Raw genomic sequence first — 27,659 nt, forward strand, 5'->3', positions numbered from 1 at the left:
ATGTGCAGCTTAATGGAAGAGGAGTTCGGAGTGGGAGGGGTTGTAGGCGTGGCGAATCACTTCAGGCAGTGTGCATTGGGTGGAGACACCCCTGCCCCTCTCTGGTGCATACAGTATTACAGCAATGTAAAGTGCAGTGGGAGGGGATGACCTGGCTGCGTTTCAAGCCACTCATGTTGTGCAGCCTTAGTTTCGTAAGCTGTTGCTTTGAATCACTATGCCTAAAACTGCTCTACTAGGAGTGGAAAGGCAGAGAATGAGATGACAAAGCACACTGTTCAATCAGATGTGCCTCCAAAGCTATATTCTACCAAAACTGAAAGCAGAACTCAGAGTTTCAGGATCGAAGAATCCTTTGACCTGTGCTCTCTTGTTTCATTCCAGAACACTCCAAGTCCCCCCCCCCCAAGCTCTAAGATAAAAACCATCTCTAATCCTCTTTTGCTCTAAATCTCTCCTCCACCTCCCTGCAAGTGTGTCATTTTCTATCTGTCCTCCTAGCAAAATATAATCTCCCTCTTGGTTTTTGAGACTTTTATTCTGCCAGAGCTCATTGAATTATGATGACGCCAAATTATTATGGGCCAAAGTAGGTCTACAAACAGTAGCCGGGGTGCTGTGGTGGAGCAGCAGCACTCACCTGGCCACCAGCCGGTTGCTGCTGCTTACTCACAGGTAGAAGGGGAGGGGCAAGGTGGTGGTGTGGTTGGCGTGGTGCAAACACGCCAGCAGGAGCACCAGATTGTCTCCACTGGTGGGTTCACGCTCCTCTGCATGACCGACTGCAGGTCACGTGAGCCTTGCCACCCCACCCCACTGCCTACAACCAAATTGAGAGAAGGGGGCGTATGGATTTAATTCAACTTCTTTGGACTTTGCCAGGTGATGAACATGCTCATTTCCCCTCCTGAATTGAGCTTCCTTGACATTCTTCAATATAGAAAAAGAGTAGTTGGTTTCCTTTTCAAAAGCCAGGGTGGGGGGAAGCAGCATAATGACCACATCTCCAACTGCATAATGATTTAGACTAAACAGCAGCTTAGGCAGCCTGAATGCTTTCTGTGCCACAGAGGAAGTTAGTGGGAAGCCAGTGTAGTGTAGTGGTCAGAGTGTTGGGGTAGAGAGATCTTGGTTCAAATCCCCAGACATGATGCTTCCTGGGTGACCTTGGGCCAATCGCCATCTCTGTCTAAACTAATTCTCAGGATTGTTGCGAGGATAAAAGGTGCTGGTTGGGAAGAGCCATGCATGCCATCTTGAGTTCACTGGAAGATTTATTACGTTTCTATCCCAGCCTTTCTTCCAATAAACCCAAGGCAGGATATAAATGTAATAAATATATGTTTTTACACTCTCCCTTCCCCTTCCTGCAATATTTCCCAGCTGTCACCCACAACTGCTATTTACTTTTTGCACACAAGTCTAGGGCACAACTATACGTTTCAGCTTCAATACCAGATACACTCAAATAGTACCCTCTAACTAATGCAAATGCAGCACTCTGACATATAGCCTCTGTTTCTCTCCTGCTTAAGGAAAGCACTCCTAGTCACTTACAATTGCTGAGAAACTGTAGCCTACACATTCAGCTGCAGTCCTAGGCATACGAACAAGGCAGTAAGGTCCAAATAATATACTGAGACTTATTTCTGAGAATTGCAAGGCAGGTGACAAGCGTCTCACACAGGCCTGAGTTCTTCTGGTACCTCTCTGAATATTAGATACTGCTCTTCTTCCTTTCATAGCATGCTTGGGCCTGTTTAAGAACATAGAACAAGCCCTGCTGGACAGAGGCGCCAACTCTATAGAGCTGAGGTGTCTTCGGCCCCCCACCCCCCCCAATCTTGAGGTTCTGGGCCTTGTGGCGGTTTGCCTCTCTGGGGCTTGTGGCACCAGGCCTCGTAGTGGCGGTGGCAGGCCTCAGGGCGTGGCCTCCTACTATCGGCCTCCTCCCAACGCCCATTGCGCATGATGCCCCCCACTGTTGGATGCAACTCGGCACATCTGCTGCTGGATTAATTCCACTGGTCCAACTTCCTTTCTAGCCACACACCTTAGTACTGTAGAAAGCAGCTTTGTGACAATTGAGACCAATTGTCTGCCCACTGACAATTACCTGATTATATCAGGATCACAAAGGGTTGTTACTTCTTCACCAAGGATGTGTCCTGGGCTGGTACTGCTATTTATTTATGTTTGGAAGTTAGGTGGCCCTGCAATGTCTTTATGGAGCCCAGGTGGGGCCTCTGAGAATTTTAAGTCCTCTGGAGACAGTTCACAGCAGACTTTTGTGATTATTATTAGCACACACCCTGCCACCCACATTGGCTGCTTTATGTAGAACTGAAATGCCTACAGCAGCAATACAAACAGTTTGTGTGAAAATTGTGTGAAACTAATGGCTAAAATTATCTTCAGTGAGCCTTGCTGCCCTCTTAGGATAGTCTTTGAGGAAATGAACAATCACACTAGGGAAGTGTTTCTATTATCTCTGGGGGTGAAATTTTGAATCCTATACTGTAGAGAGTTTAGAGTTTGCTGTAAAGCTTGAGGCAGACTGCTTGACTTATCCCTCCAGATGGATAAAACAACTCTTATCTGTTTCTAAAATAGCACCCTAATACAAGAATTTCCCTTACATTCCTTTTGTTGTTTAAAGGACTTGCTAAAATTCAGCAATAGGATGGCCTTTACTCGCTCAGTTAAGTGTGATGTATTCTGCTTTTTTAGAAGATACAAGACAGGTCGTATTCAGAGTGTGCCTGTCCTAGTGGTTTAAAGCATCTTAAGCATCTTAATCTTGCACATATTACTACATGCTGTCCTTTGTGTAAAGTTCTGAGAGAATATTATTCGGGTTATATCTTCATGAGACATATGAATAAGGTCCACCTAGGAGATGGTAATCTCTCTGCTGGTGCACAAGATAAAACGCACAACTGTGAAGAATGTACCTTTTCTATCTGTAGCCATTGATGTCATGGGGATTTTATTTTTTTTAAAGGAGTGTGGTATTATCTTTTCTGAGAGATTCAGAATTTTGTTTCCATAATTTTTCTTTAGGAGCTATAATTGCTCCATGAAACAGAACCAATCTGTTTTGTCTGCATGGAAGTGTCAGAGGTCTGCTGAGGGGGTGGGCAGGTGGAGCTCCATCTCTGTGGACATTGCCACTGCAGCTGCTGAAGACACAGGTGGGTGGAAGCTGTCAGTGGCATCTATAATGGGCCTGTCTAAGACAGGGAGGAGATCAATCTTAGCTGGTTCCCAAGTGGATCCAACTGCCACTAATGGGCCTTATCTGGGCCTGGAGCTCACATGGCCCCCCCCAAAAAGGGGGGGGGAGAAAACTGACCTCCACACCTTCTGTCTTAGCTGATGCAAGCTAAGCTGGATGTGGCCATGGTCCCACTCGTTGCTCAGTTCAGCTCTGCTCCTCCCCATGTAGGAGTTAGGATGAGGAGAATCAGGAATTTTATGCTTATTATACAATTTTACTCAATTTTGTGGAAGTAAATAAGTAAAGGAAAATGCAGTGGCTGGTTACAGAGAAGCTAGCTCCATGGACAGTCTTCAAAGTGCTCAGGATTTTTCACATCAGGCCTTTTCCATGGCTGTGTTTTCGCTTTATGCTCCTGTACATCTTGGGCCACAAAGAAATATTCGCAACTACCAACAGTTCCAAGAAATTGTATTTTCTTTATTGTTTTATTTTTTTTGTAACTCAACAAGTTTCCATTTTTTTAAATATTTTTAAAATTTTCATTATTATATTTTTTTTCTGTTTAATGCACTCGACCCAAAATTGGTTTGGCATGTTGAAAGGAAGGGAAGGGGACTGAAAGACAAGAGAAATGGAAAGGAGAAGGGTGGGGGGGGGGAAGAGGCAAAGTGGGCAAAAAGCAACAGTGTGGAGATTGAAATGGATCAGCACCAACCTGTAGGAGGGGGACATTGAGGGGCCAAGGGAGAGAATGAATCGCAAACCTTCCCAGCAGGCCCTGGGTTCCTGGGCTCAGGCCTTCATGCTGCCATTCGAAAGGCACAGCTTTACTGCTAAACCTGGAGGGAGCTGGGAATGAGGATGGGAGAGCAGGGAGGGTCAGCTTCAAGGAGGCAGTGTGGCCTGACCAGGGAACCAGCCTGCAGCTCTGGAAAGCAGGCTGCCATTTCCCATTACGCCACTGGGCATCCCTTTCCCTTTTTGCATCCACTTCCTGTTCTCACTACCTTTGCTGGGCGTGGCATATTGGTGCTCATACCTTCAATGGAATGACTGAGTGAAAATAATTGGCGTCTGGGCCCACCAGTTGGTACTAGGTGGCCCTACAGGTGTTGTTCCAACCCTTTGAAGGCCACCACTGCCCACAGAAGTGGGGAGACCCAATCTAGGGCACAGGGCTGCCTTGTGGAGGCCTGTGCCAAGCAAGGAGCTGCTGGTATAAGGAGTCCCTGTATGGCAGCCTTAGCTGGCAGAGGGAGCCCAATGCAAAAATTCACTCCCTACAAACTGGGAGACCCCAGTGTTGGAGCACACCCCTTGGTCATGCAGTTTGGGGAAGATGGGCGATTCTCCGCTTCTGAGCTCTGCTGGTTGCTAGTTCAGGCGATATATCTGTCCTTTCACGGACTCTGCAAAAGAACCACGCTTGAGGAGTTTGGAGGCAGCCTGAGAGAGTTCCTGGCAAAGAAGGGAGTGTCTTTCACTCCCCCAACAAAGGGGGAGCAGGGCATATCTGCCACTGCTTCAGAGGATTAAGCTCAGAGTGGCATTTAGAGCAGCAGATTTGGAGTTTAAATGTTGCCCTAGAGGTAGTGCTGTCCTGAACTAGCTTATGCATAAATGCCCCTCATGTTGGCTTATAGACAGCCAATTATAGAGAAGACAAAGATGGCCTAGATGAACAGAGTGCAGTTTACTTAAGTGAGGCATAGAGGCTAATTTGCCCAACTGGCTTCATGGCACAGGAATCGTGGGCCTTAATCTTGTCCTAGATTTTATCCTGCTCTCCATGCTATTCTGGTTTGAAGGCTGAAGGGGGAGTAAGCTTGAGCTAGCTTGCCCAACTGCTCTCATTGGGCCAAGGAGATGTAACTCTGGAGAAGTCAAGCGGAGTACTTTGCTAAAGTGAGTTGAGTTCATGGGTTTGCATAAGTCGTAGATGGATGGGTAGAGAAAAAGAACGACAGGCCAGGTGCCTCAGCTTAATGGGGTGCAAGCAAAGAGGGCTTCTGGCTATGCCCAGGATGGCTGGAGGTGTCAGCAGGAGTTGTTTAGGAAGCTGAGGAGGGTTTCTCATGGGGAAGCTTGAGCCCCCTCTGGCCATACAAAATGAGTGGCACCTGTTGGCTCCTGAAGCTTCACGATAAATGTGATGCCTCCTTGGTTTTTTACTATCCTACAGATTTCACATTCAAACTTTAGATACCTTTAATTCCTTTCTGTAACCCACAGATTGAGACTTCAATGATATAAAACAAGATGAATTCTGTACAAAAGTTCAGTAGAAGTCAATCTGTGCAAGGCCTAGAGCAGATATATGCAGCCTTGCCCACCATTCCACCCTAGAATGATAATGCCACTTACGTTCAAAATATCTGGACTCTGCAGTGGGTGCTGCTGGATGGCGTTTGAAGCATCTGCACCACACAGACCCAAAGAAAAATGTATAGAGCAAACTGTTACCTTCCAAGTCTTGGATTGGCTGTGGGCTGTCCCATAACATCAGAGGGGTCACAGTTTCTGAATTCTTGCTCTAAGCTAATAGGGCATTTCCTTCAAGTTGTGGATTGAGAAAAGCCTGTTTTTATCACTGCTGGATATGAGGGGAACTTGCAGTTCCCTACTGAAACGCTAAAACTGGTTAAAGGGGTAGCAAATGACACAAGAATGTAATATTGGGAGTCAAAATAGAAAGTGCAAGGATATCATGGTAGTTAAAAAGAAGAAAGGTAAATTCCATGTTAGGAAAAGGATTAAAAACAAACCAGCAATTAGCGCTACAGCATTCTTGATATCTATGGCACACCCATATGTAGAATACAATATGCAACTCTCTTCTAACAAGGGAAGTTGTTGAAAATAGGTTAAAACAGGCAGCTAAAACCAGAGGGTTGGAGCATCTTCCCCACAAAGGAAACAAAAAGATGAGTTAGGGGGGAAAAGAGATTTATGAAATCATGAAGGTATGTGAAGAGCACAAATAACCTCTCAAAATAATTACCGGTATAGCCCAGGCAGGGTATATATATATATATATATATATATAATGTAACTGGTGGGGGCAGCCCGCTTCTATCCTAGTGGTAGCTTCACTTCTCAAGTTTGGGCTGGACAGCTATACTTTCTCTGGATCCACTCTCTATTGCCAGAGGTGGGTATGATAACGGTGAACAATAATTGACAACAGGTGAGGGAGCACACATTTAGAAGAGGACAGTCTTAGCATCCACCACAGCATCCTTGGATAGCTGCTGGGACCCCTTGTGGCAGATCTCAGCTCCCCAGCTGGGGACAACACACCACTGATCAGAAGTTCTGCCGGCACCACTACCGGTGGGTGACCTTATAAGGGGTCTCCAGTTTGGGGGGGGGGCTCACCAGAAGGTGGGTCTGCCAAGGGCCCCCTCATATCTAGGGCTGGCCTTATTTCATACCAACACACAGTGGGCATACCTCTCCCCTCAGTGGCAGTAATGGCTGCAGGACTCTTCCTGGCCTATACCTGTAGTCCAAGTTAAAACAGGGGTGTGCCTCTACAGAGCTCTCTCCAAGATTTTTCCTTGCACCAAGATAAGCAGTAATAAAAGAAACAGGGCAATGGCAAAGTGCAACTAGCATGAACACGCCTTCAACGCATATGGATTCTGGCTGCCACTACCCAGCACCTGGGAGCATCTGGGCTGATTCCAGTGGCTGGTTTCCAAGACTATTCTTACAGTGGTTACTTCAATAGTGTTAGCGCCCCCTTCCTCTTGTGCCAGGACAGAACATGCCGTAACACTGATACTACAGTACTTCATAATCGTGTCAATCTTTTCATTTCAATTAAAGTCCAAATCTCAAGTACAGTGTGGACTACTCATAGCTAACATGAAGCTGGAAAGCGCAAAGCCTTGAGGTTGGGCTGCTAGAGACTCGGTCTCTACAGCTTCGCTCCAACAGGATGGATGAGGGCAGATATGTCTTTGGTTTTTTTGTTTTTGTTTTCCACATGAGGTTTCCAAATGGAGGTACCTCTTGGTGATCATACCAAGGCAGTTCCTGAACACAGGGCCTTCCTTGGGCCAATGCAGCAAATGCAAGTGGGGTGAATAAGGCCATTTGGTATTGGGGAGAGGATTGATCAGAACCATGGTTTGGTGATGGAATCAGGTAAATGGGAGTTGGGCCTTGTCCTCACAAGGGTAAGGTGTCCATCTAAGAGGGTGAGCAAGTTGGTTCTGGACCAAGATCGAAAGAGCGACAGGAAGGAGTTTGAGCCAACAGGGATTTGTCAGGATTCTCACACTACCCTTCCAACTTTCATGCAATGAGATCCTAATGAAGAATACAACCCAAACCTGTGGAAACAGTAACAAGGGCAGGGAAAACCCCACAACCCAATTCCTTGTGCCCTTTGAAAGTATGACTCTGATATAAAACAAAATACTTCTGAAAACCATTAGTCCCTATCTCTGAATCAAGTATAATTACATTAGGTTGGGTGGAGGGTGAAAAAGTAGGTGAAAAAGTCTGTGCCTATTATATGCCATGTCCCGAGATAGTAAATGATGTCAGATCAAGCTCTGTGAGCTACAGATGTATTGGGTTTCTTCTCTTTCTTTGTGGCCAACCTTTAACTAGGTTCTTTGCAGAAAATATCAATATGGGCACACAACAAGCTTCTCTTTACCAAACATGATCAAGGGGCATTCTTGGATGCTGCAAACATGCAGCTGCTAGGGGAAGCAACCATATGAACAGGACTAGCACAATGATAACACAGGGGAACACGGAGCAAGAAACTGAAAAAAGAAAGCTCACTGTCATCAGGGTTAGTGCTGTCTCCTGATGGAAAAGGAGGACTTGATTGATTGTGCTGCCACTGTACAGGGCAATTTAATATTGGCACCTTGGGTCTTAGCTGTGGCACTGGGATAAGAGATGTAAGCAGGCCACAAGGAGTGATGATGGCTCTTCTTTCCTGCCATAGCATGGCACAGAGAAAGGAACCCCCTGCCTATTCCAAGGAAGGTAAGAATGCCAAACCCTCGGCTTCTGCTTTTTACCTAGTCTCTTAGCAATTCCATTAACTGGGAGAGGACAAAAGATGCAAACGAAATAAAAGTAAGAGAACAAACATTTCAAGGCTCCAAGTGGCAAAACCACGCACCATTTCCCTTTTTGATATAACATGACATCTAGCCTGGAAGTTTCTACATAGATAAGACTTGGCTGCTTAAAAATAATGATGATGAAATGAAACTACTCTGTCCCCCCTTAGAATTCTTAAAAGCGAAGGATTTTTCTGTAACCGACAGCATTACAGCATCTTTGGGTCTTGCAGTAAAAGTGTGTTTTCCCCCACCCACAATTCCAAAGTGGCAGTTAATGAGAAAATAACCAACTTCATGTGGAGATGTATGAAAAAGGTACCTCATCCGGCAGGAAAGGGGAAATGCTTCAAGGTCACAGAAATGACGCAGTATATGTTATATATTACATAAAAATTGTGCCAAAATGTTTTTCCTCTTTTTTGATTGTAAAAATCTGCTCTCGGCGGGTTTCCCCCAGTTGTCTTTGTCAAAGAAGGGATTTCCCCCCATTTTTCCTTCCATGCTCCCATACCACACATGGGGCCAGAGCAGAGCTGAGTACCATATATCTATATATATTATATAGATATAGATATATTTAAAACCCAGACAGAAAAGTCCCTTGGTTTGTTTTTCCTTTTTTTCAAGTGAGTAAATCAATTCTCTGTTTTGTTTTTAGGATTTCATATTTACAGCATTTCAATGGGTATCACATCCCCCGCTTCCCAACCCGCCCGCCGCCCGCCCCAGAGATATGGTGTCTCTAGGTGAGACTGGTTGCTTCCCCAACTCTCCCAGGCTGAGAGTTGGTGAGAAAAGTCGGAGTTGTGCTTGAAGAGGGAGATTTGCTATTTCTTTTTCCTTTGGGTGGAAAAAAAAGTGCAGTCTGGGTTAGTGTTTTTGTTGCTGTTTTTGTTTGTTCTGTTTGTCATTTTTCTGAAGGACAATCCATCCAGTCTGGGGGGGCGGGGGAGAGTTCAACACTCCTACTTTCTCCCATGTAGTCCCAAATGTGTTCTGACGGCAGCCATATTTGCATTGCAGGATACTCCTGACGTTTGCGTCTTCGTGGGCAGGAATGAAACGGAAGGAAGGTGAGAGCAGTCTTGCATCACTTTCTAAATATTTGGAGCTGGAACTTAGCAGGCCGTGGGGGCGACTGGTGGAACTGAGTGGAACGGGAAGAGATGCTCCCTCCGCTGTCACCCCACCCCATCCCTCAGCACCTCTTACTTATTGTGCAATTTTATGTCAGGCTCGGTGGCCCTAAAGCAACTAGGAGGGGAAAGGCCACTATGTGTGGCCATACAAATGAAAAGAAATCTAAAGACAGCCACACCTCAGTGCTACTTCCTCCTTCCCCAGAAGCAACGGTGCTTTTCAAACATTCCTATGTGGGCTTTAATTTTTAAAAAAATAGAGAGAGAGGAAAGAATAAAAGCAAACCTTTCCTGCCAATTTGAAAGAGCTGAAGAACTTGATGCAAACCCTGTTGATAAACTGTGACAGTCAACAAATACTGGAAGGCAGGTTCTCAGCATAGCGTTATCTGAACAGCTCTTTCTTCTCCCCCCACCCTCATACCTTTCTCTGTCTTTTTTCTCTCTTTTTTGGCAACAGTTGAATCTAAACCCCGACTAGGCAGAGTGCCACATGGCCCTATTTGTCCCTCGTACTTTTCTGCAAAACAGGCCAATTAAGCTATGGGAAGGCGAGGGGTGGAGAGCAGGCTCTGAGCCAGGGCGCAGGGCAGGGCATTTCCCCAGGTGCCACAGTCTCTGAATGTGGAACCCTCATGGCTTTGATTTTCGTAACATTAAAAAAAGTCAACTTTTTAACTTTCCCACCCTAATTTCTTGGTTCATCCTCTGCCCCCCCCCAATTATCTAGAAGGTATTGTCAAAATAAGTCTGATCCTTTTGCCTAGATTCAGCTCTCTTTCCTCCATTGCATTTATTTGCCTGGAGAAGAAAAACGGACATAACCAGATAGGCCACATGCCAGTTTCTGTCTGGAAATCTAATTGGATGGAAGGAAAGATGGACAAAATGGCTGCCCCTCCCTTCTCCTCGGAGAAGCCCTCTGCCTCACTCAGCTCTTTCTTCCACCTTCCCTCCTCCATTCATTCCCCAGCCCTGTGCCATTCTCTTCTTCCCCACCCTTTCTTCCAGGAAAAAATTTAAATGTTCAGGTCACGGCAACAGTGCCGTATTGGGGTTTTTTTTGGGGGGGTGTTATGGTCCCTCAGTCCCTTCTCAGCCCCTCAGAGACTGGTCACCAGCTGCATTTGGCCATCTCCCTCCACTGCTGGGTTTTCTAAGCTTCCTGGGACCAAGTAGCCATCATTGCTGGGTCTCCGGACTTGGTAGTAGGCCTGGAGCTGGTTGCGCGGCACCAAGGCTGGCCGATTGGTATAGTAGATTTCATTGATGGCTTGGGCATGAGGAATCACTTCCCCAACTGCCTCAGGGCTGCTGTCCGGGTATGGGGAGTCCCTCAGGTTGGTCATACTGGTGTATAAAGAGTCCCTGTTGGGGGAAGGGGCTTGGCCATCGCCCCCCTCTGTCAGGTCAGCTGTGCAGCTCTCCGACTCCTCCAGGTCACTCTGGTAGAGGATGGATTGTGCCCTCTGAAGCAAGAGCGGCTCCTCTAAGGCCTTATACATGAGTTCAATTTCCATGTTCTCCTCATGGGTCAAGGAAGGGGCGTCAGGCACAATGGCGTCATCCTCATTGTTGGTACCCCCTCCCCCTGCAACTATGTTGGGAGGGGGAGGGGGCCCAGGGGGGTTGGAGGTCTCGGCAGAACCCCCTCCCCCCTTGACCACACCACTGCCTCCCCCTCTCAAGTTGTTATGCACCAACTCGGAGATGATCATTTTTTCAAAGGCGGCGGCATCACTCAGGTTGCGTCGGCAGTCGGCCATCTTGGTGCCATCGGTCGGGAAGTCGCCACTGCGGAGGGAGTAGCTGTTATTGAAGTTGCCATTGAGCGGGAGGGTGTCCATGCCACAGGCGTCTCGGCTGTTGTTCAGGGGGTGCTCTGTAAAGGTGGGCACATATATGGGTATTAGTGGGAGGAGGTGGGGGGGGGAGGTCATGAACAACTCATGCTTATGCCACAGAGCAGAAGCCATTACTTGAGAACTAAGTTCTACATGGGCAGATGGTCTGCTCAAGTGGTGTGTGTGTGTGCGCCGAGGAAAAGAGCGGATAAGAAGTGTGTGTATGAAATATGTAGGGTTGTTACATGGGGAGAACTGGCTTGTGTGTATGGGAAATGATGGCAGCAACAAAAATGGAGGTAGAAGCTAAGAGAGTTGAACCTGAAGCTGAGGCTGCATGAGTGGGTAATTTATTTAACTGAATTGAAAGGGTCAGTGCACATTTCAAGCAAGGCTTATTCGAGAGTTCCTATATTGACAAGGTACTCTCTAAGACTTGATTCACACAAATAATAATAACAACAACAACTGTGGGATGAGCTATTGTTTCGGTTTGCTACTATGTTATGTATTTTTGTGTTTTTATATTGTAAACCACCCCATAATCCTCTGATGAAGGGCGGTATAGAAATCTAATAAAAACGAAATAATAACAGTAACAAGGCAATGACCACGTGCATCAGAAATCCCCTTCATTCCTTTTTTTGGAATCCCAGGGAAGGGAGGCAGAGCCTTTTCCACCAGGGCCCAGTTCAGATCAAGAAGACGGGCTCCCAGCAATTGGCCACTAGCCGAGCTGCTCTTCAAGCTTTAGTTCTTCTCCAGGGAGCAGATGAAGGTGCCACAGCTATATACAGAATCCTAGCATTTGCCTTTGCCAGCAGGATAGCACAGCCAGCCAGAATGGGGCAGCGTTGTTTGTGCAGCTGCAGCTGCAGCAGCAGCAGCAGCAGCAGCAACAGCCCCTTATCTTCCTTCTCTTCTTGTCAGCACAGGGTTAGCCAGACAGTGCTCCTTTCTACTGGACTCGAAAACAAGCATAGGAGGACTCTGATGCACATGGTAAGATGGGGCTTGGGTCTGGGGTGCTTTGGGGTTTGTTTGTTTTAAAAAGAACATATAGAACTATTGTCCTTGAATAAGATGTATAATCTTTGGGGTACTCTTCTGTTAAATTTAATCTATTTTTTCCAACAAGCATCAGATTGCAGTTCACTTCTCTTTTTTATTGTCTAGTGTGGAAATAAGCGCAGGTTTCAACTACATGTGAGTTAGGTATGCATGTGTGAAAGTACTGACACTCGTGTGGGAAAGAGGAATGCGTGCTTACTGGTTTGTTGAGTAAGATAGCAAGAGTGCAACTAAGGCATAACCTCTAAGGTAACACGTTGGCATGGCTGCTGAGCCGCACACAGCCACATGCATAACAAGGAGCACACAAGTTATCTGATCTGCCAATGGAAGAAGCCTGCGGTCTCCCCCCAGCAAAGGGTGACCTCTGGAGCTGGAGGGACCATTTGTCAGAGATGGTACAGTCAGCCCATTAGAGCACGGGGTGCACACTAAGTTAAGGGCCCATGGTTTCAACCCAGCATGCAGGGATGGGAAGGTTGGGTATCGCTGAGCTCTGCAGATGCATTTAGCTCCATCTAGTGCCCACAGCCAGAATTGCGCAAACCATGCTGCACCACCACCCGCCGAGAAATGGGAACATGAGTTAAGGGAGGAGTTCCCTCCAAAAAGCCAGCACTCCTATTCTCCCTACACACCCACTACTCGGCTCACGTCTGTGCTGCACCCACCCCCAGCCTGCCAGTCAAACTAGCAATGAAGGAAACATTACTGCGAAATGGAACTGGAAAGGAGGGACGTACTGGACTCTCGGAAGCTCCCTGCAGGCAGCATCAGTTGGGAGAGGAAGAGAAAAGAGAGAAAGAGCATTATCCAGGTGGCTGGGGCCAGTAATGCAAAATAAGACATGGCCCAAATCCTCCCTGTGGGCATAGCTCAGCGGCACAGCACCAGCTGTTTACTCCCTGGCATCTCTAGGTAGGGCTGGGACCCTGGGGAGCCACGGCCAATCAGTGTAGATAATACTGAGCAAGAGGGACCAATGGTCTGTCTCAGTACAAGGCAGGCTCTTATGCACTGGGAGAGTAAAGGAGGAGCTCCTCCACTGCCAGTTCTCCTGACCCATTCCTCCCAGCGCTTGAGGCTTGAGGAATTACATTTTTCACCAGATTCAAAAGCAGAAATCTCAGGTGTTCTTTTTGCTTTCTACCTACCCCATCCCTCGCTTTCAATAAGGAAAATGTGGAGTTCTGGGCTTGTGTGTGCAAATGGAACCCTAATTCAGTCTGGGGCATCAATCTATAGGAGAAAGTATGCTGTCCTGGGTGACGACGCCCTTACCTGGGGAGTTGAAGACAGGTGGTGAGGCAGGGTTGAAGCCCACAGACTCAGCAATGAGTGTGTTGTAAGGACTGGTCCCGCCCCGTGTCTGCAGCACGGGGTTGGTCAGCAGGTGGTTCCCCATTGTGCCTGCAAAAAGTAGTATAGGAAAAGGTGTTAGCACCGTGGAGGTAGCAAGTGACTTGAGCCTCCACATCTGGGGTTGGGGGAAAGGCTGGAGATGGGGAGGAGACTGAGTAGCTTGGCTCCATCATGACCATGTGAGCAGAACTACATTGGAGGCCACCAGAGGTAGGCAAGGAGAAAAGGTGACTCACTGGGAGAAACTGATACAGAGTTTGGTAGGGATCTCTTTCATCTGCTTGGTTGTAGAGAGTGGGGTCGGGGAGCAGCTTTGTGACTGCTCAGTTAAGGGTGGGGCAGGACTCTGGCTCACAAAGGAGATGCAAGAAGTGATTAAAAATAAAGAGTGACTGCTCACCTCGATTAAGGGTGGGAGTGCTGTTGAGATCACCCGCCATAAAGCTGGACTCAGTTTGCTTCCTTACAGTATCATTCCACATTCTCCGGATTCGGCTCTGAAAAGACAGTCCCACTCTGGATTCAGTAGGGCAGCTAGACCCCCAGGGGTATTGTGGCCTAAAAATGTCCCAGCCTCTCCTGTTCTCCAGACCAGTAATAGCAGCACCCCCCAGTCCAGTCTGCCCAATGGTACCTGCGTCCCAGTGTAGTAACGGTTGTTGCTGCGGATGGCTGAGGTCTTGAGGGAGCCCAGTGTGGCCCCTGGCGGGCTCCGTAGGCAACAGGATGCATGTCGCAGGCATTTGCTGAATTCCCGGTGAACCTGGCGCATTGTAGGGAGGAGAGTCAAGGCAGGGGAAAAGACGTGAATGGTCTGGGCTGCAGCATGGTTATTCAGGCTGGTTCTGCCCTCTTAGCTAAGCCTTTTCATCACAATCTTTACCTTCACTAGGGCAGCAATGTTCCATGAATTAATTACTTAAATTTATGAGTTTAAAACATTTACTTAAAAAGGGTCACAATTAATCAGGCAGATATTTTCTAAAGATGCAAATGCTTATTAAAAACTGCAGGTGGCAAGCATCATCTTAAAGGGGCACTCTCCCCTTTCCTCTCACGCACAGGAGGGAATGATTCTTCTAAGATGATGCCTGCTATGATACATGGGTATGTTATTTACAAACAAAAAGACCCGTCTTCCTTCAGAAACTATTTTCTTTACTTCTATGCAAACTTAGTTGATTAATTAACTAATTAATGGACTAAAACTTGTTTAATTGACTCAGTGTTTCTTGTTTTTTAATCAGGCAATAGTCCTATGCAATTCCTTTCAATTTGGACCCAAAGTCCTTGCAGAGTCGATGGTTCTCTTCTCTTTAAGGCCCCTGCATCCCCAACATGCAAGCAAGGTCGACAGCTCTGCCCAATGACCCTGGTCTCCTAAATCCCTCAGCCAGCACCTTAGAATACCAGCTCCCATTGTTCTCTACAACTTTAAGTAAAAAGTGTTGTCCTTCACTTCTGGACTACAGATACTCACCTTTTTCTGCAGTGCACAATGAAACACAAAGATGAACATGCCCTGGAAAGCATTGAAGGTGGTGAAGAGATAGGCCATGACAACAGACTCCTTGTTGATGAAGAGGAGACCAAATGCCCAGGTGAGGCCCAGGAGAAAAAGGAGAGTGATTGCCCCGAGTGCCCAAGACCTGTAGAAGGAGACACTAGTGAGTTCAGGGAATTGGGAGTCCTCACCAGCGCAAAACTAGTCTCACATCTCCCTGCTGTTATGCTATAGATGCCTCTGTACAACTTCTGACACCAAAGAAACAGTCTACAGCGCAAGACATGAACCAAACAGAACTTGGTAAGACAATGTTAGGGGGATGGAGAGAGAAAGATGGGCATGTCAGTCAGCATGTGGGAGATTCTCCCATAGTTTGCTAGTGAGGGAGTTGTGTGTCTTAAGAATTACCAGCCAAATTGTTACTACAGACCTTCAGTTATTCTTGCCCCAGAAATGTTGACTAAACTGCCTCCTTTACACCTAACCTTTGTTGTTACCCAAGGCTTCCATTCACTGAATACAAACACAAATCACGGGACTTGTGTACTACCTGCCATTTCCTAACAACACCCCATAGTCCCAAATGTTAGTTTGGTAGTTGCTCGACCATTCGTTTATTTGTTTTTTGTTATCTCTCTCTTAAAGCTTCATAAGCACTTCCACACTTGAGTGTGCTCAGACTCTAAAGGGGCTTTTCAAAATGAAAGGCTGTGAAATGGCATGGCCATATATTTGTCGCTCGTCAGCCGTGAGATCAAAGGCACTCTCTAGTAGGTGCCCAAGAGACGGACGCTAGACATACTTCCAAGCAAACATGGTTAGGATTGGCTCAGGAGTATCCTCTTACTGTCAGTGCTCCCAATCTTTGCTCTTTGAGTGGAAAGAAGTGATCAGCTGTCTATTTGTCTTTTTCATCCAAAGTACAAAACTAAAACCACAAAGTGTTGCTGTGTTTATTTCTGACTGAGATTTGGCAACTAAAATAAACACAGAAAGAGAGCAGGAAGCAGGCTACAAAACCACACCAGCCTGTAAACAAATGCACCGGAACTCTTTGGTAAATTAACTAAAAAGAGCAGGAAAAGCAAGCATGTAAAAACTGGGCTGGTAGATAGAAGTAATGGCTATATTGCCAGAAACAGTGTTAATTAGCAAAATTAAGGCTGCAATCAAAAATATGGTTATTTTGAAATATAGCCAACTTAAATCAGTAAGGCTTACTCCATGTTTACATAGTTAGGGTATAATAAATTTTGTAAGAGGTAACCTGCAAATTAGGATCAAAATACATGTGGCTTGGAGTTCTGTTACTTTAATTTTTCTTTTTAACAAAGAGCAACCGTTTGTGTGCATGTGCATACAGAGGGCTGTGTGATTTGGATCAGGGCAATAGCACAGAGAAAGCATGGTCTACCCTTCCCCCCCCCCTTCCTTGGTTCCATGAGGTTCATACTTTCTTAGTTCAGTATTCATTCATGTTTGAGCTTCCCAGCTCTCTCTTTTTATTTTTTACTCCTCTGGATCCTTGAGAGGTTCATCAGCCTCCTCTGTCCACAGCACTTGCTCCAGCTACTTGGGTTAAGTATTGTTCTGGGTCAGTTGGGCAAGGTAAAGGTAGTTTATAAGGCTGTTAGGATTAACTGAACTGCATTTCTCTGCTTAGTAGACTTTAAGCTATGAGTATTTTTTTTACCTTAACTCAGCATTAACCAGGGTGTTCTCACCCCTCCCCACCTCTAGATTATTTTGTATGAATGAGAGTACGAAGATGTGAACTTGTGAGTAACACGTGGCTTTTGACAGACTGGCATTTGCAAGCTATTTGCAGCACTGAGCTTGACAAATTCCCTCAAAGTGTCAGAACTCTAACCTCATTTGCTGCTTGACTCAGACAGCTCCACTGTGCTGACTGAACGAAGCAGCCTCACTCTATTCATCTGAGAGGGGGACAATTCCTTTCCTGAATGTAAGGACACTCTCTTAAAATGAGAGGATGCTGGTTTCACAGGAGCCTTTGCAGCATGGTGGGTCGTGAGAAAGAGAAAGGAAAAGAAAGAAAGATCTACTCGACATAAAGATGGCCAGCAGTCCAAAGCCTTTGGTGAAGAGATCAAACAAGTGCTTCATAATGTTACCCAGTGCTGAGTGAGTCAACCCATATCCCAGCATTCTGAAAGGATCATATGAGCCCATAAAGCACTATGCTTTGACCTCTAGCCTGTTTACTCCCAGCTGTAGGTCAGGAGTGAGAGACTGCTGAGACAGACAGATGGGGTCCGCTATATTATGGTCTGGGCAAGAGGCTAGTCCCTTTAAAAGCCAAGTTGTCTGTTTTCTCTGCTCTGGCTTTGTCCCACTAAGCTGTTTTAGAAGAACCAAATACAAGGCACCACAGGAATCAGAAGGCACTGGAGGTGTGCTATTAAGGTAGGGAGAAGTTTGGATCTAAGCCAAAGGATCAAAAGGAATCGAAACATAAACTCACTTGATGTTGTCCAGTCGGCTGGAGTCAGGCTTGAGGACCGACGTGTTGCGGATCATCTTGTGCAGAGTGATCATGAGGAACACTAGGTTGATCTGGGGGGATGTGTACAGATGGATGTGAGCAGGGGAAATGGAGTCCTCTGCAAAAAAAGCCCCTCCCACTTTCCCCTGCTAGTGACTTTCCCCAGATGCAGGGGGAAGCTTTTGTTAGTGTCAGTGTCTGTGTGTGATGGGGAGGAATGAGCAACATGACATCCCAGGCTAGGACATGCCATTTTAGGATAGGAACTTAATCTTTGCAAATTTCTTCAGTGAGGGGCCTTAGAAATAAGTTTTGGGGTGTGAGGAATTAAAATCTGCTATTCTTTTTGTGATTGGACAACATTCAGCTTGGTAAGACTACACTTGATGAAGAAGCAAATAAACTGCTGTCAGAAAACCAAATAATTTCTATTTTACCTTCTGAAAATGTCAGGTAATGTAAATAATAATAATAATAATAATAATAATAATAATAATATACTGCAAGTACTTGGCAATCACTTTCAATGATTTCTACACAATTTTACACACATTCTACTTACCAAGAAAACCTAAATTATATTAATTCAACCAAAATGTATTTTAAATTCCCAAGTCATGTTGCAACTTTTAAGCACACCTCATATTTGAAATTTGAAAGCTGAAAACACACCCTACACCCAGGCACTCTTCTTAACTCTGGGAAGAAAAAGGGAGGTCTGATGATGGGTTGAGGAGTAGAGCAAGGACTCCGGTTCTTTCCTCAACTTTGGGACTCTGATTCTTTGACTGATAAGGAAAATCCTTGAGTGTCTATTCCCAAACAATCCCTAGTGACTCACCACAATGACAAAAGAGACGGGCCCAATGAAGCTCCAGATGAAGTAGTTATCAACTCGAAGCCAACATCTGCCAAAAGAGAGCAGGGAAGTGTCAGATGGAAGCAGGAAAAACACCTCAAGGCTTGATTGCCTGAGTGCATATTGGCACAAAATGACACTCACCCAGAAATGTGCTGTCAAAACCTTGCCTGTTCTTTGCTCATTCTTCTGCCCTGCCCCTCTGTCATAACATCCATTAAAGGACTTCTCATCCCGTATTTTTCAAGTCACCCAAACCCGCCTCTAATCTTGTTTTGCCAGTTCTGTTGCCAACCTTTTCAGCCTCATGGGCAAATTTGGGTTTCTGAGCGAGTACTGTGGGCACCATCCCCTCTGGCCACATCTTTCCTTACTCCCTTGGTTCAGCCTGCCCTGCCTCCCCCAAGAGAGAGAGAGGAAGTCTGAGTAAGTCAGCTATATTAGAAAATATAAGCCTGAAAAAGAGCATAGAACTAAAAGAGGAAGGGGGAGAGACTGTCACTCTTCCAACTTCCTACTATGTGCTTTTCAAGAGAGAAGAAGGTAATAATCCTCACCACCTCATGATCAAGGGGGCAGGGCAACTCAGAGGCTTCATGGGTGTCAGGGGAAGATTGCCAGTGTGCCCCTAAGTGTCACAATGGCAACCTCTACTGTGGCGCTCCCCCCCCCACAGTTAGTGTAGAGTTGTGTGTGCAGTGTACTAGCCTCACACACACACCCCCCAAAGTTATGCCTCAACCTCCTGTTTGTATCATTGCCATGCACCCTCCACTAACCTCTCCCTTCCATGTACTCACGCTTTCTCGGTGCCATAACTGCGGTAGTCAATGGCGGCAGCAATACCCACTACCAGGGCAGGGAAGCAATAGCCCCCCAAGTAGTAGTACTTCTTGCGGGAGTATTCACTCTCAAAAACCTCAACCAGCATGAGGTAAAGGTGGATGGCTTCCAGGCACATCCAGGAGAATGCTGCCAGGAAGAAGTAGTGCAGCAGCCCTGCAAAGATGGGGCAGGCAATCTGGGATGGAAGGGGAGAGACAGAAAAATTCCCATCAGCACAATGCCTCTTTTTGTAATGCATTTATTGAATGAATTTTAAATAATATCCTGTTTTTCTGATTGATAAAAAAAATTAGCACACAATACAGTTGTTGTTTTTAAAAGGCAGTGATGATTGGAAAAGGTGCTGCACTTTTAAAAGTTGTGTAGTGACCACAAGGGAAAAATGCCCACCCTTGTCCCCTGCAAAGGCACACAGTTTTGTCCCTGGGTCTGCAGCACCTCCTCTTGACAACTGGGCATGCCTGTGACACCTGGCTGTTCCCAGCAGCAGTGGTGACTTAAGCAGAGGGGAACAACTGTGTTAACTGTCCACTTCCCAGGTGCTGCTTCTGTCACGAAACAAGCACATGCCCATGCCTTGTAATCTGAGTCTACTCTAGAGTGAGACTGAAACTTCCTGCAGATATCCCATTCCTGTTACCCCCTCCCCTCTGTGGCTGCACTGACCTGGCAAAGTCAAATGTTCCCCAGTGGGATCTCCATCCTGTCCTATTGTACCACATGCCCCTTGCACCCAACTCCCTCCATGCAGAGGAATATGCCATGGTGATTTTGGTGTTGCTCTGAGGGGAGATTGCCACGCACCTCATACTGTGTCTTATCAATGCCGATGAGAAAGAGGAGTTCAGTGATGAAGAGATTTATGCAGAGGTTCTTGTGGATGGTGTTGCGGTCAGTCTGCAGCCCACGCAGGAAGCAGAAAGTGGAGATGCAAATGGCCAAGCAGACCAGGGAAATCACAATGCCCACCCACGTGATGACAGACAACAGCAGCTCATTGATGCGGCCCTGGTACTGAAAGGAAAAGCGGAATGAGGCTGGATGTGCACAGCTTTCCTCTCCTGTTATGTACTCTCCCCTGTTGTAGAGTTGAAATTTTAGGTTGACTGTAATACAGGTCGCACTTAATTTACTGTCCTCTGCCAATGGACTGTCTCCATCTGATAAATTGCCGCCCTCCAAGTAACTGTTAATCCAGTGCATCTTTATTACGAACAGGGAAAGAACCAACTCCCAGCGTTTCATGTAAGAATAATGACCACCCTGATTTTCTAGGTTACCCATATGTACAAGACGATACCGGGTGCATAATGAACTGGAAGGGGGACCTTGACAATGGCTGGGGATGGTGGCAGAAAACCAGTTCTCTCTGCCCCCCAACCATTCTGGAGCATCTTCCCTCACCCCCCATCAGTGGGAATGATATTCTTACAATTTCACGGTGTGCCATGAGCACAGCAAAGTTGGTGAGATGGCTGCATGCACAGGTGGTGTGGGTCTTGTTGGTCTCCACCAGCCGACAGCCCTGCGTGGACCAGTAACCCATCATGGAGCGCTCTGAGTAGTTCCAGAAAGAGCAATTGGCATTGAAGTGGTTCTTGTCCTATATGGAAAAAAATATGCCTGTAAGAATCGTCAATTATGTGGGGTGAAGCCAGAACAGTAGAGGGGCCCTAGGCTTTGAGAAGATGGGATACAGGAAAATGGTTCGCTCTGGAGAGAATGGGAGTGAATTGGTACACAATCAAAACATCAGTGTCAATGCACTTACAAAGCATAGAGTTTCCAATGTTGGGAGTATGAGTGCAGAAATGGGATACACACCACCAAGGGACATGCCCTAGGATGTGGCAAAAATGGGATGAGCACATTGGTTCCAGATGTCATGTAAGTCTCACCTCCAGGTGGGAGAGGGTAAAGATGACGGGGTCCATCAAGAAGACGCGGCTAGATTCCTTGTTGATGGAGGCAGCAATAACTTGTGAGTTGACAACAAGTGAGGGGCTAATTGAACCAACCTCACTACCCAGCTTGATGGTGGCATTCTCGGTAGAGAGGAAAAACCCCAAATTGTTGTAGAGAATGAAGACAACTTTGACCACTCCTGAAGAGAGAAGAAAGGGAATCAGGGTCATGATATTGGACCACAAAAAGAGGCAAATGTGGTTCTCATCACATTAGAGAAAAGGTCTTTGAGATGCTGGCTTCCCTTTCCCTCCCCGAATTTCATTCCCTGCTCACCATTACGACTGTTTTGCTTGATAGTGTTGGCTGACAGTTGGATGGAATTCCTGGTGGTATACTCATGTGGGAAAACAATATCTGGCACTTGGCCTTCTGTATTCAACACTGACACCTCCAGCACTGCAATGAGGAGGAAGAGCGAGATGAATACAAGCAGGAAACATAGGCACAATATTCTGAACAATTTTTAATTATCCTCTTTTTAATTTGATTCCCCCCACCCCAATAAGACAGAGCATATAACTTTCATGTTTCCTCATCTCTGGACTACCTGAGCAGACATGGAGCAAGCCCGTTTCAAATTATACATCTGTCCTCCAAATGCTCTGTGGACACCAAATTGCCATCCCTATTTTGTGGCTGCTAACACTATATTTGGCGATAGTGTTTCTTTTGTTTTGCCCACATCTCTATGGTGAAGTAATGTGATAAATGCAAAAATTCTGTGGAGGCATCTGTACCACGCCTGCCTGTTTCTTGCTTTGATTTGTTATTTCCACTCACTTATGAATTGCTGTTCTCATTCTTTGTCTAAATAGCCTGAGCTATTTTGGAATTTTATTGCTTGCACTGCTGCTCTGGGGTCACTTAATCCAAGCAGCAGTGACACACAGAAGAGGATTTTCAGAACACTAGGCTTTAATTTATTGTTTTAAGAGCTTTGGGTTAGGTTTCCTACCAGAAATGAAAGGCCTCCCCCCCCCCAAGAAGATGCTTGAGAAAGCTGTCATTTTATAGTGCTGTAGAACATGACTACTAGAATTATCCACACAAAAGAGAATTAGCTTGCACAATCATAATTGTCTAGATTCTTTGACAGTTCTGACCAAGCTAGTAACACCTGGTAGGATGCTCACTTGTAATAAAATGGTTTGGATGATTCTGTTGAAAGGTTTGGCAATAGTTGTACTAATGGATTCTGTCTCATTAGTGGTTATCCAAGGCATAAAACACGGGTGGGTTTTTCCTCCTTCAATAGTGCAGCCTAACGTGCTTAATTGGTTCCCTGATGTAATTTTATAGTTTTTGCCTCACCCTTACCTTCTGCCATAAGCAGTTCCTTCTTCTTGTGCAAGAGCCAAACAATTTAGAGTGAACATCAACAGATACTGACATGTATTATTAAGCAGTACAGTGCCTCTCAGTATGTGGGACTTTCAGTGTGTGCACAGCCATAGAAGAGAACTGCATTGGAAATCCAGCAGGAACAAGAGGCCCACACAAGACCGGTGCTTATATAAATGTGGGCAAGAAATGCACTAGGAATTAATGGGTGTGTGTGGGGAGGGCATCCATCTCTCCCTTGCATTACTCACCCATCTACTCTATCCCTTTTTGCCGCCCCTAATTCCAACCTTCTCTTCCCTCCATGTGCTCCAACTCCTCCTGCCCTGTTCTTCTCTACTTGCTTCAGCATCTCTAACTGCACCTCTTCACTCTGCTGCCCAGGAGAACTGTCTTCAATGTAGCACTAGGGGTATAGGGTTGGATTTCTTCAGTGAAGCTCTGCCATCTTGAAGGTTCTCCAGGTACAACAGTATGGTTTGGTGTTGTCACAGCAGGCAAGGAGAAAGGGATTGGGAATACATTGCTCTCCAGATGTTACACTACACAACAGATTTTCATGGTACATTTGCATGGTAGCAGTAGACGTGCTTTAAGGACAATCCCAGTGCTTATAAATAAGGGCTTTTTTCATTCTTAAATGACAGCTCTTCCCTTTACTACCAGTAGTTGATATTTCTCCCTCTCTACATTTAGAAGGCTCAGGCAGTGTGTCTGCTCCCATTCAATGCAAAATTTTGAAGCAAAATACTGGGGGTCTCTGAGTAGGGACCGCAGCCTCTCCTTGCCCCCCCCATCCCCTCTATTCCTTTCCTTCCCCTTTAGTTCTTCTATGTGAGCCCAGCATCAAAGACTTACCCACATTATTCTTGGCAGTGACAAAACGGGCTGGCTCTTTGACATTGTCAGCCAGTAGGAAGGCTCCCTCCTCCAGGATGTCAAGGAGCATTGTGGCTGTGTGCACCTGCTCTGTGGCATTCATGTCCTTCCATGACTCTAGAGCTTCAGGTCGCAGCAGGTTGTCCACCGTCTCCACCACAGCCTAGAATGACATAAAGCTATGAGAGAGGATGGAAGCACCCTTCCCTTCCTCTAGCTTCCCACTGTCTAATAAACCAGCTACAGATGCCTCCTCTCACAGAGAGAAAACATTCATGTGTCTTTGTGTGGTGGCATTGCTGTCACCACCTGAAAATTCTTTCCAGGCTGCTTTGAGTATAATTTTACAAGGAGTATTGGGATTTTTTAAAAAAACCAATTTTGTGCATGTATTTGTTACTCCTTTGTTGTATAGATATTAGACATTCTCCCTCCAAGCAGCCCTTCCGTTGTAAGGGGGTATGGTATTTTCCAAATATTCCATAGCTGGGGAAAAGCAATTCTTCCCCTGAACAGCACAGCCATTGCAATCAACTGCCTTTGGTAATGCAGTTATGTGTATTGCACAGGCACCTACTAGAAATTGCCTTTGTTGAGCTCAATGATGAGCAGAACAATCCCATATCTAAATGTCTATGCCATTTGTAACTGTTTTAGGTTGCTTTTCTCCCTTCACATTTTAGAGTCTGAACACTTCTCCATTGTATTATTTCTTCACTAGAGCATGTATTTATCGCCCATGTGCCCACAGAAATGCCCTGTCATTTCGTGCTTTCCCTTTTTAAAATGTAGCTGAATTTATTATGTACTTGATGACTATTTAGGGAAGTTATGGAAAACAGCTGAAATGATGAAGCTATCCAATTATAGCAGAGTAAAAGAAAACAACAAATGGATAGTACTGTTGAAAAACTGCTATTATTCGTACATTATTGGAACCAGAAATATAATGATAATGTACCATGATTTCCTTTAGTATTATGAGAGTTGTCTTTATGTGGTGTTCTTAGAGTAAAATAAAAAAATTAATATTGTTTTGTTATGTTCTTTGAATCTATGTGTCCCCGTCCCCCCCCCCCGCCTCCAGTTATGGAATGGGCATCTGTCATGATTTTTAAAGGAAGGTGGAGGTGGGTTTTTCCAGGGAAAGTGTTAGGACCATAAAATAAAAAAAATGCTCAGAAACAGAGCTTTAAAGTGCAGACCTGTGCCTAATAATACAGCACAAAAGGAAGTCTGGATGAACTCATACTCTAAAATGGCCCTTCATTGTGACAGCTCCCATGCATTAAAGAGGCGCAGATTGGGCCCATTGCTGTTGAGGTCCTGCGCCATCTGTGTTTGGGGAGTTTCCACTGGTTAATACCAGCCCACCCATCACCTGGACAGGGGCTCTGGGACATGCCTTGCCCATGAGGCTTCCCCATTGGAGCCAAACAGGTCTGGGCAGAGGGACAGCTCTGCTCCACTCAAGCATGTTTGACTGAGGACCTGGATTGCTCTGAGATTCAAAACTGTGAAAAACTTTGCTTCTTGGGCAGCAGCTCCTATCTGGGTTTCAACCACAGGACCTGTTAATCACACTCACCTTAATATAGTCCTTACATGTCCTTTCTCTCTTGTGCATCTGCAGGGTGATGCATCCATGCCCAAAGTGAGCAATGGTCCAGGTGGACAAAGAGAGAGAAAATGATTAGAACATAATTTCTGCAAGAAGGGTCCACAGGGATAGGTTCAATGGGGATCTTAAGCACATTTGCTCTGCATGAAGTCACCCATCAACAGGCAAAGAGATAACAAAGACATATCCTGAATGAAAGTGTGGATCCAAAGCAACATCTTATTGGACAATTAGATAAGATTTATTTACATTTACTAGAAAGACGGTTTGAGTGGCTGTTCAGCAGCAGCGTTTGGTGGACTGCACCTCAACAGTAGCCATTTTCAGCATAAGCGGAATAGTCTCACATCAGACTATTTATTAAGAAGTGCGTATAGGGAACTATGTTATTAGGATTGCATCACACAGCATAAAATAGGGCATCCATTACAGAACTAGAATATTTCACTAAGCTCAAAGATCTCAGCTTTCATTTCTAGCTCCCTGAATGCAGGTTCATGGTTTCTAGCTCCAACCCTTCACTCTCGCTGGCATCCTTCTGCCTCAACATGCATGGCTCCCAATGCCCAGAAGCACCAATTTTCCTTTACCACTCCTTGTCCCCCAACACCATGGTTGCCATATTTTTTCCTATCGGACTCTTGTACTTTTAACAGCTGCACAACAAGCAGAAATCCAACCAGTGACGCCTTCACCATGCATAAAGCTTTATGTGATAAATTTCTATCCCCCCTCCCAAGATCATTTTTTTTGCTTGATTTTTTTTGGGGGGGGGGGTCAGGCTCCCTGCCTGCCAGCCCTAGAACCACTATCTAAGCCAGTGGATTTCAACCAGTGTGCTGTGGCACCCTGGGGTGCCTTGAATGATGGTCAGGGATGTCGCAGGCAACATTGGCCTTTGCCCCTCTTTCCTTCCCTCCCTCCTCTGATACCCTCTTGTATATCTGCCTCTCAAAGTCTCGCACAGCTGTTTGTTGCAGCAGCCCTGGTTACAAGCTCCCCAGGTGAATGGTTCCTCTGGGGCTGGCCAGTGGAACTCAAAAAGGTTGGAAACCTCTGATCTAAGCCATTAAATTACTATGCACCTTGTTGTAGTTCTTGCCAGCTGACTCTCTCTCAATAGGGCGTAACGCTTGAAGTTGTGCATCCAGAATGTCGAGGAGCTGCTCCATTAGTTTGACAGAGGAGCTGACATCTCCGGCGTAGATGGCACCACGCGTATGCCGGGCTAGTTCACTGGCAATATTGGCTGCATTCTCTCCACTCTTGATCTGCCAAAGGAGGGGAAAGGAATGCAGACTGGCCTCAGTCAGGTAAAAGGAGTTGTGCATGCATGAAGCCCAAATGTGAACTGTCTGAGTGAAGACCACTGTAATGGGAAGGGGAAAGCAATACCTTCTGTGCCACTTGGTTGACCCAAGGACTTGTGCAGTTGCTGAGATCAGGCCCCCGTGGGTTCCAGTTTCCCTCCGAAGCAAGACACTGGAAGGAAGCAATACCTGTGCATGGGAAAGCAGGGGGAGAATTCAGTCAGCTTCCAGCTGCTTGGTTTTCCCCTTCCATCCCCACCCCCACCCTATCCTAACACTAGACCAGAGATTAAGGGTCTCGGAGAGCAATCATAACCTTAGTAGTGAATGAAGGGCTCTCTTCCTAGACAGCCCAGTTCTCACATCTAATATAGCAAGGAGTGCAGAGCAGGGATAAATGACTTAGTACTGTGGCAATAACAAGATGAGTTCTGTTAGCAGGGGATGGCAGGTCTAATTCATCCCACTGAAAACTGCCAGCTCTGAGTTCACATTGCAGAAAGTTGTGTGAATGAATTAAGTCATAGCAACAGTTCAAGCTGTCACACTTTCCTTGCGCTGAGTGCTGTGGGGTCACAAGCAATATCCTGTAAGCCCCATTTGCTCCTTGCACCATTGGCGAGAATACACTCCGCCGGAGTCCCGGCTTCTCCCATTTGAAACTGGGCACATCTTGATGCCTCTAGGACTCAAATGGAGCCAGCTTTAGAGTAAAGGCCTCATTACCTCGTGTGCCCTTAGGGCAAGGCCTTTCGACCAGCATGCCTTGCTGTGTGGCTGGCCACTGGACACGCCGCACCTCCTTGGCCTCACAGAAGAGCTCTGGAGAGACGTGCTGATTATTTGCTGGTGGACGCCGGGTGCTGGGCATTATGGCGGTGACTGGGTGAAGCTCTGTACCCTTCTGGTTTATGGCACCTATGGGGTGGGTGGTGAGGGGCACCTGCCGTGTTGTTGTTGTAGCAGCAGGTGAGACTGTGCTGGTGATGGTGGTGGGACGAACGGTGGTTGTAGTGCTGAGTGGTGTCGAGGTGACAGGGCCTGTGTGTAGAAAGGCAATTAGATTTCCACCCACATACAAAATATC

The 27,659-nt window shown here is 46.2% G+C and overlaps 1 protein-coding gene across 5 annotated transcripts in view; it reads right to left on the reverse strand.

Annotated features, from left to right (window-relative positions):
* Positions 1 to 9,207: 9,207 nt before the first annotated feature.
* The window catches only part of ADGRL1 (adhesion G protein-coupled receptor L1), a 128,389-nt gene continuing 109,937 nt past the window's right edge, over positions 9,208 to 27,659 (reverse strand). For 3 of the 5 annotated variants that reach the window (XM_035104832.3, XM_088661694.1, XM_035104836.3), the window contains 18 exons: positions 27,299 to 27,613; positions 26,658 to 26,761; positions 26,348 to 26,533; positions 25,230 to 25,268; positions 23,621 to 23,804; positions 21,695 to 21,817; positions 21,352 to 21,557; positions 20,886 to 21,056; positions 20,258 to 20,467; positions 19,408 to 19,628; positions 18,590 to 18,656; positions 17,728 to 17,819; positions 15,216 to 15,384; positions 14,370 to 14,498; positions 14,136 to 14,232; positions 13,655 to 13,783; positions 13,117 to 13,134; positions 9,208 to 11,340 (listed from right to left, as the gene is read on the reverse strand). In XM_035104832.3, coding sequence (XP_034960723.1) covers positions 10,562 to 11,340; positions 13,117 to 13,134; positions 13,655 to 13,783; positions 14,136 to 14,232; positions 14,370 to 14,498; positions 15,216 to 15,384; positions 17,728 to 17,819; positions 18,590 to 18,656; positions 19,408 to 19,628; positions 20,258 to 20,467; positions 20,886 to 21,056; positions 21,352 to 21,557; positions 21,695 to 21,817; positions 23,621 to 23,804; positions 25,230 to 25,268; positions 26,348 to 26,533; positions 26,658 to 26,761; positions 27,299 to 27,613 — 3,239 coding nt within the window. In that variant the 3' untranslated portion in view covers positions 9,208 to 10,561. Of the gene's footprint in view, positions 11,341 to 13,085; positions 13,135 to 13,654; positions 13,784 to 14,135; positions 14,233 to 14,369; positions 14,499 to 15,215; positions 15,385 to 17,727; positions 17,820 to 18,589; positions 18,657 to 19,407; positions 19,629 to 20,257; positions 20,468 to 20,885; positions 21,057 to 21,351; positions 21,558 to 21,694; positions 21,818 to 23,620; positions 23,805 to 25,229; positions 25,269 to 26,347; positions 26,534 to 26,657; positions 26,762 to 27,298; positions 27,614 to 27,659 lie in introns of all 5 variants that reach the window. The other 2 variants (XM_060271763.2, XM_035104835.3) reach the window with 2 other exon arrangements.

The sequence above is a fragment of the Zootoca vivipara genome, chromosome 2 (assembly GCF_965207765.1).
Source record: "Zootoca vivipara chromosome 2, rZooViv2.hap1.1, whole genome shotgun sequence".
In the NCBI taxonomy this organism is placed as follows: domain Eukaryota; kingdom Metazoa; phylum Chordata; class Lepidosauria; order Squamata; family Lacertidae; genus Zootoca; species Zootoca vivipara.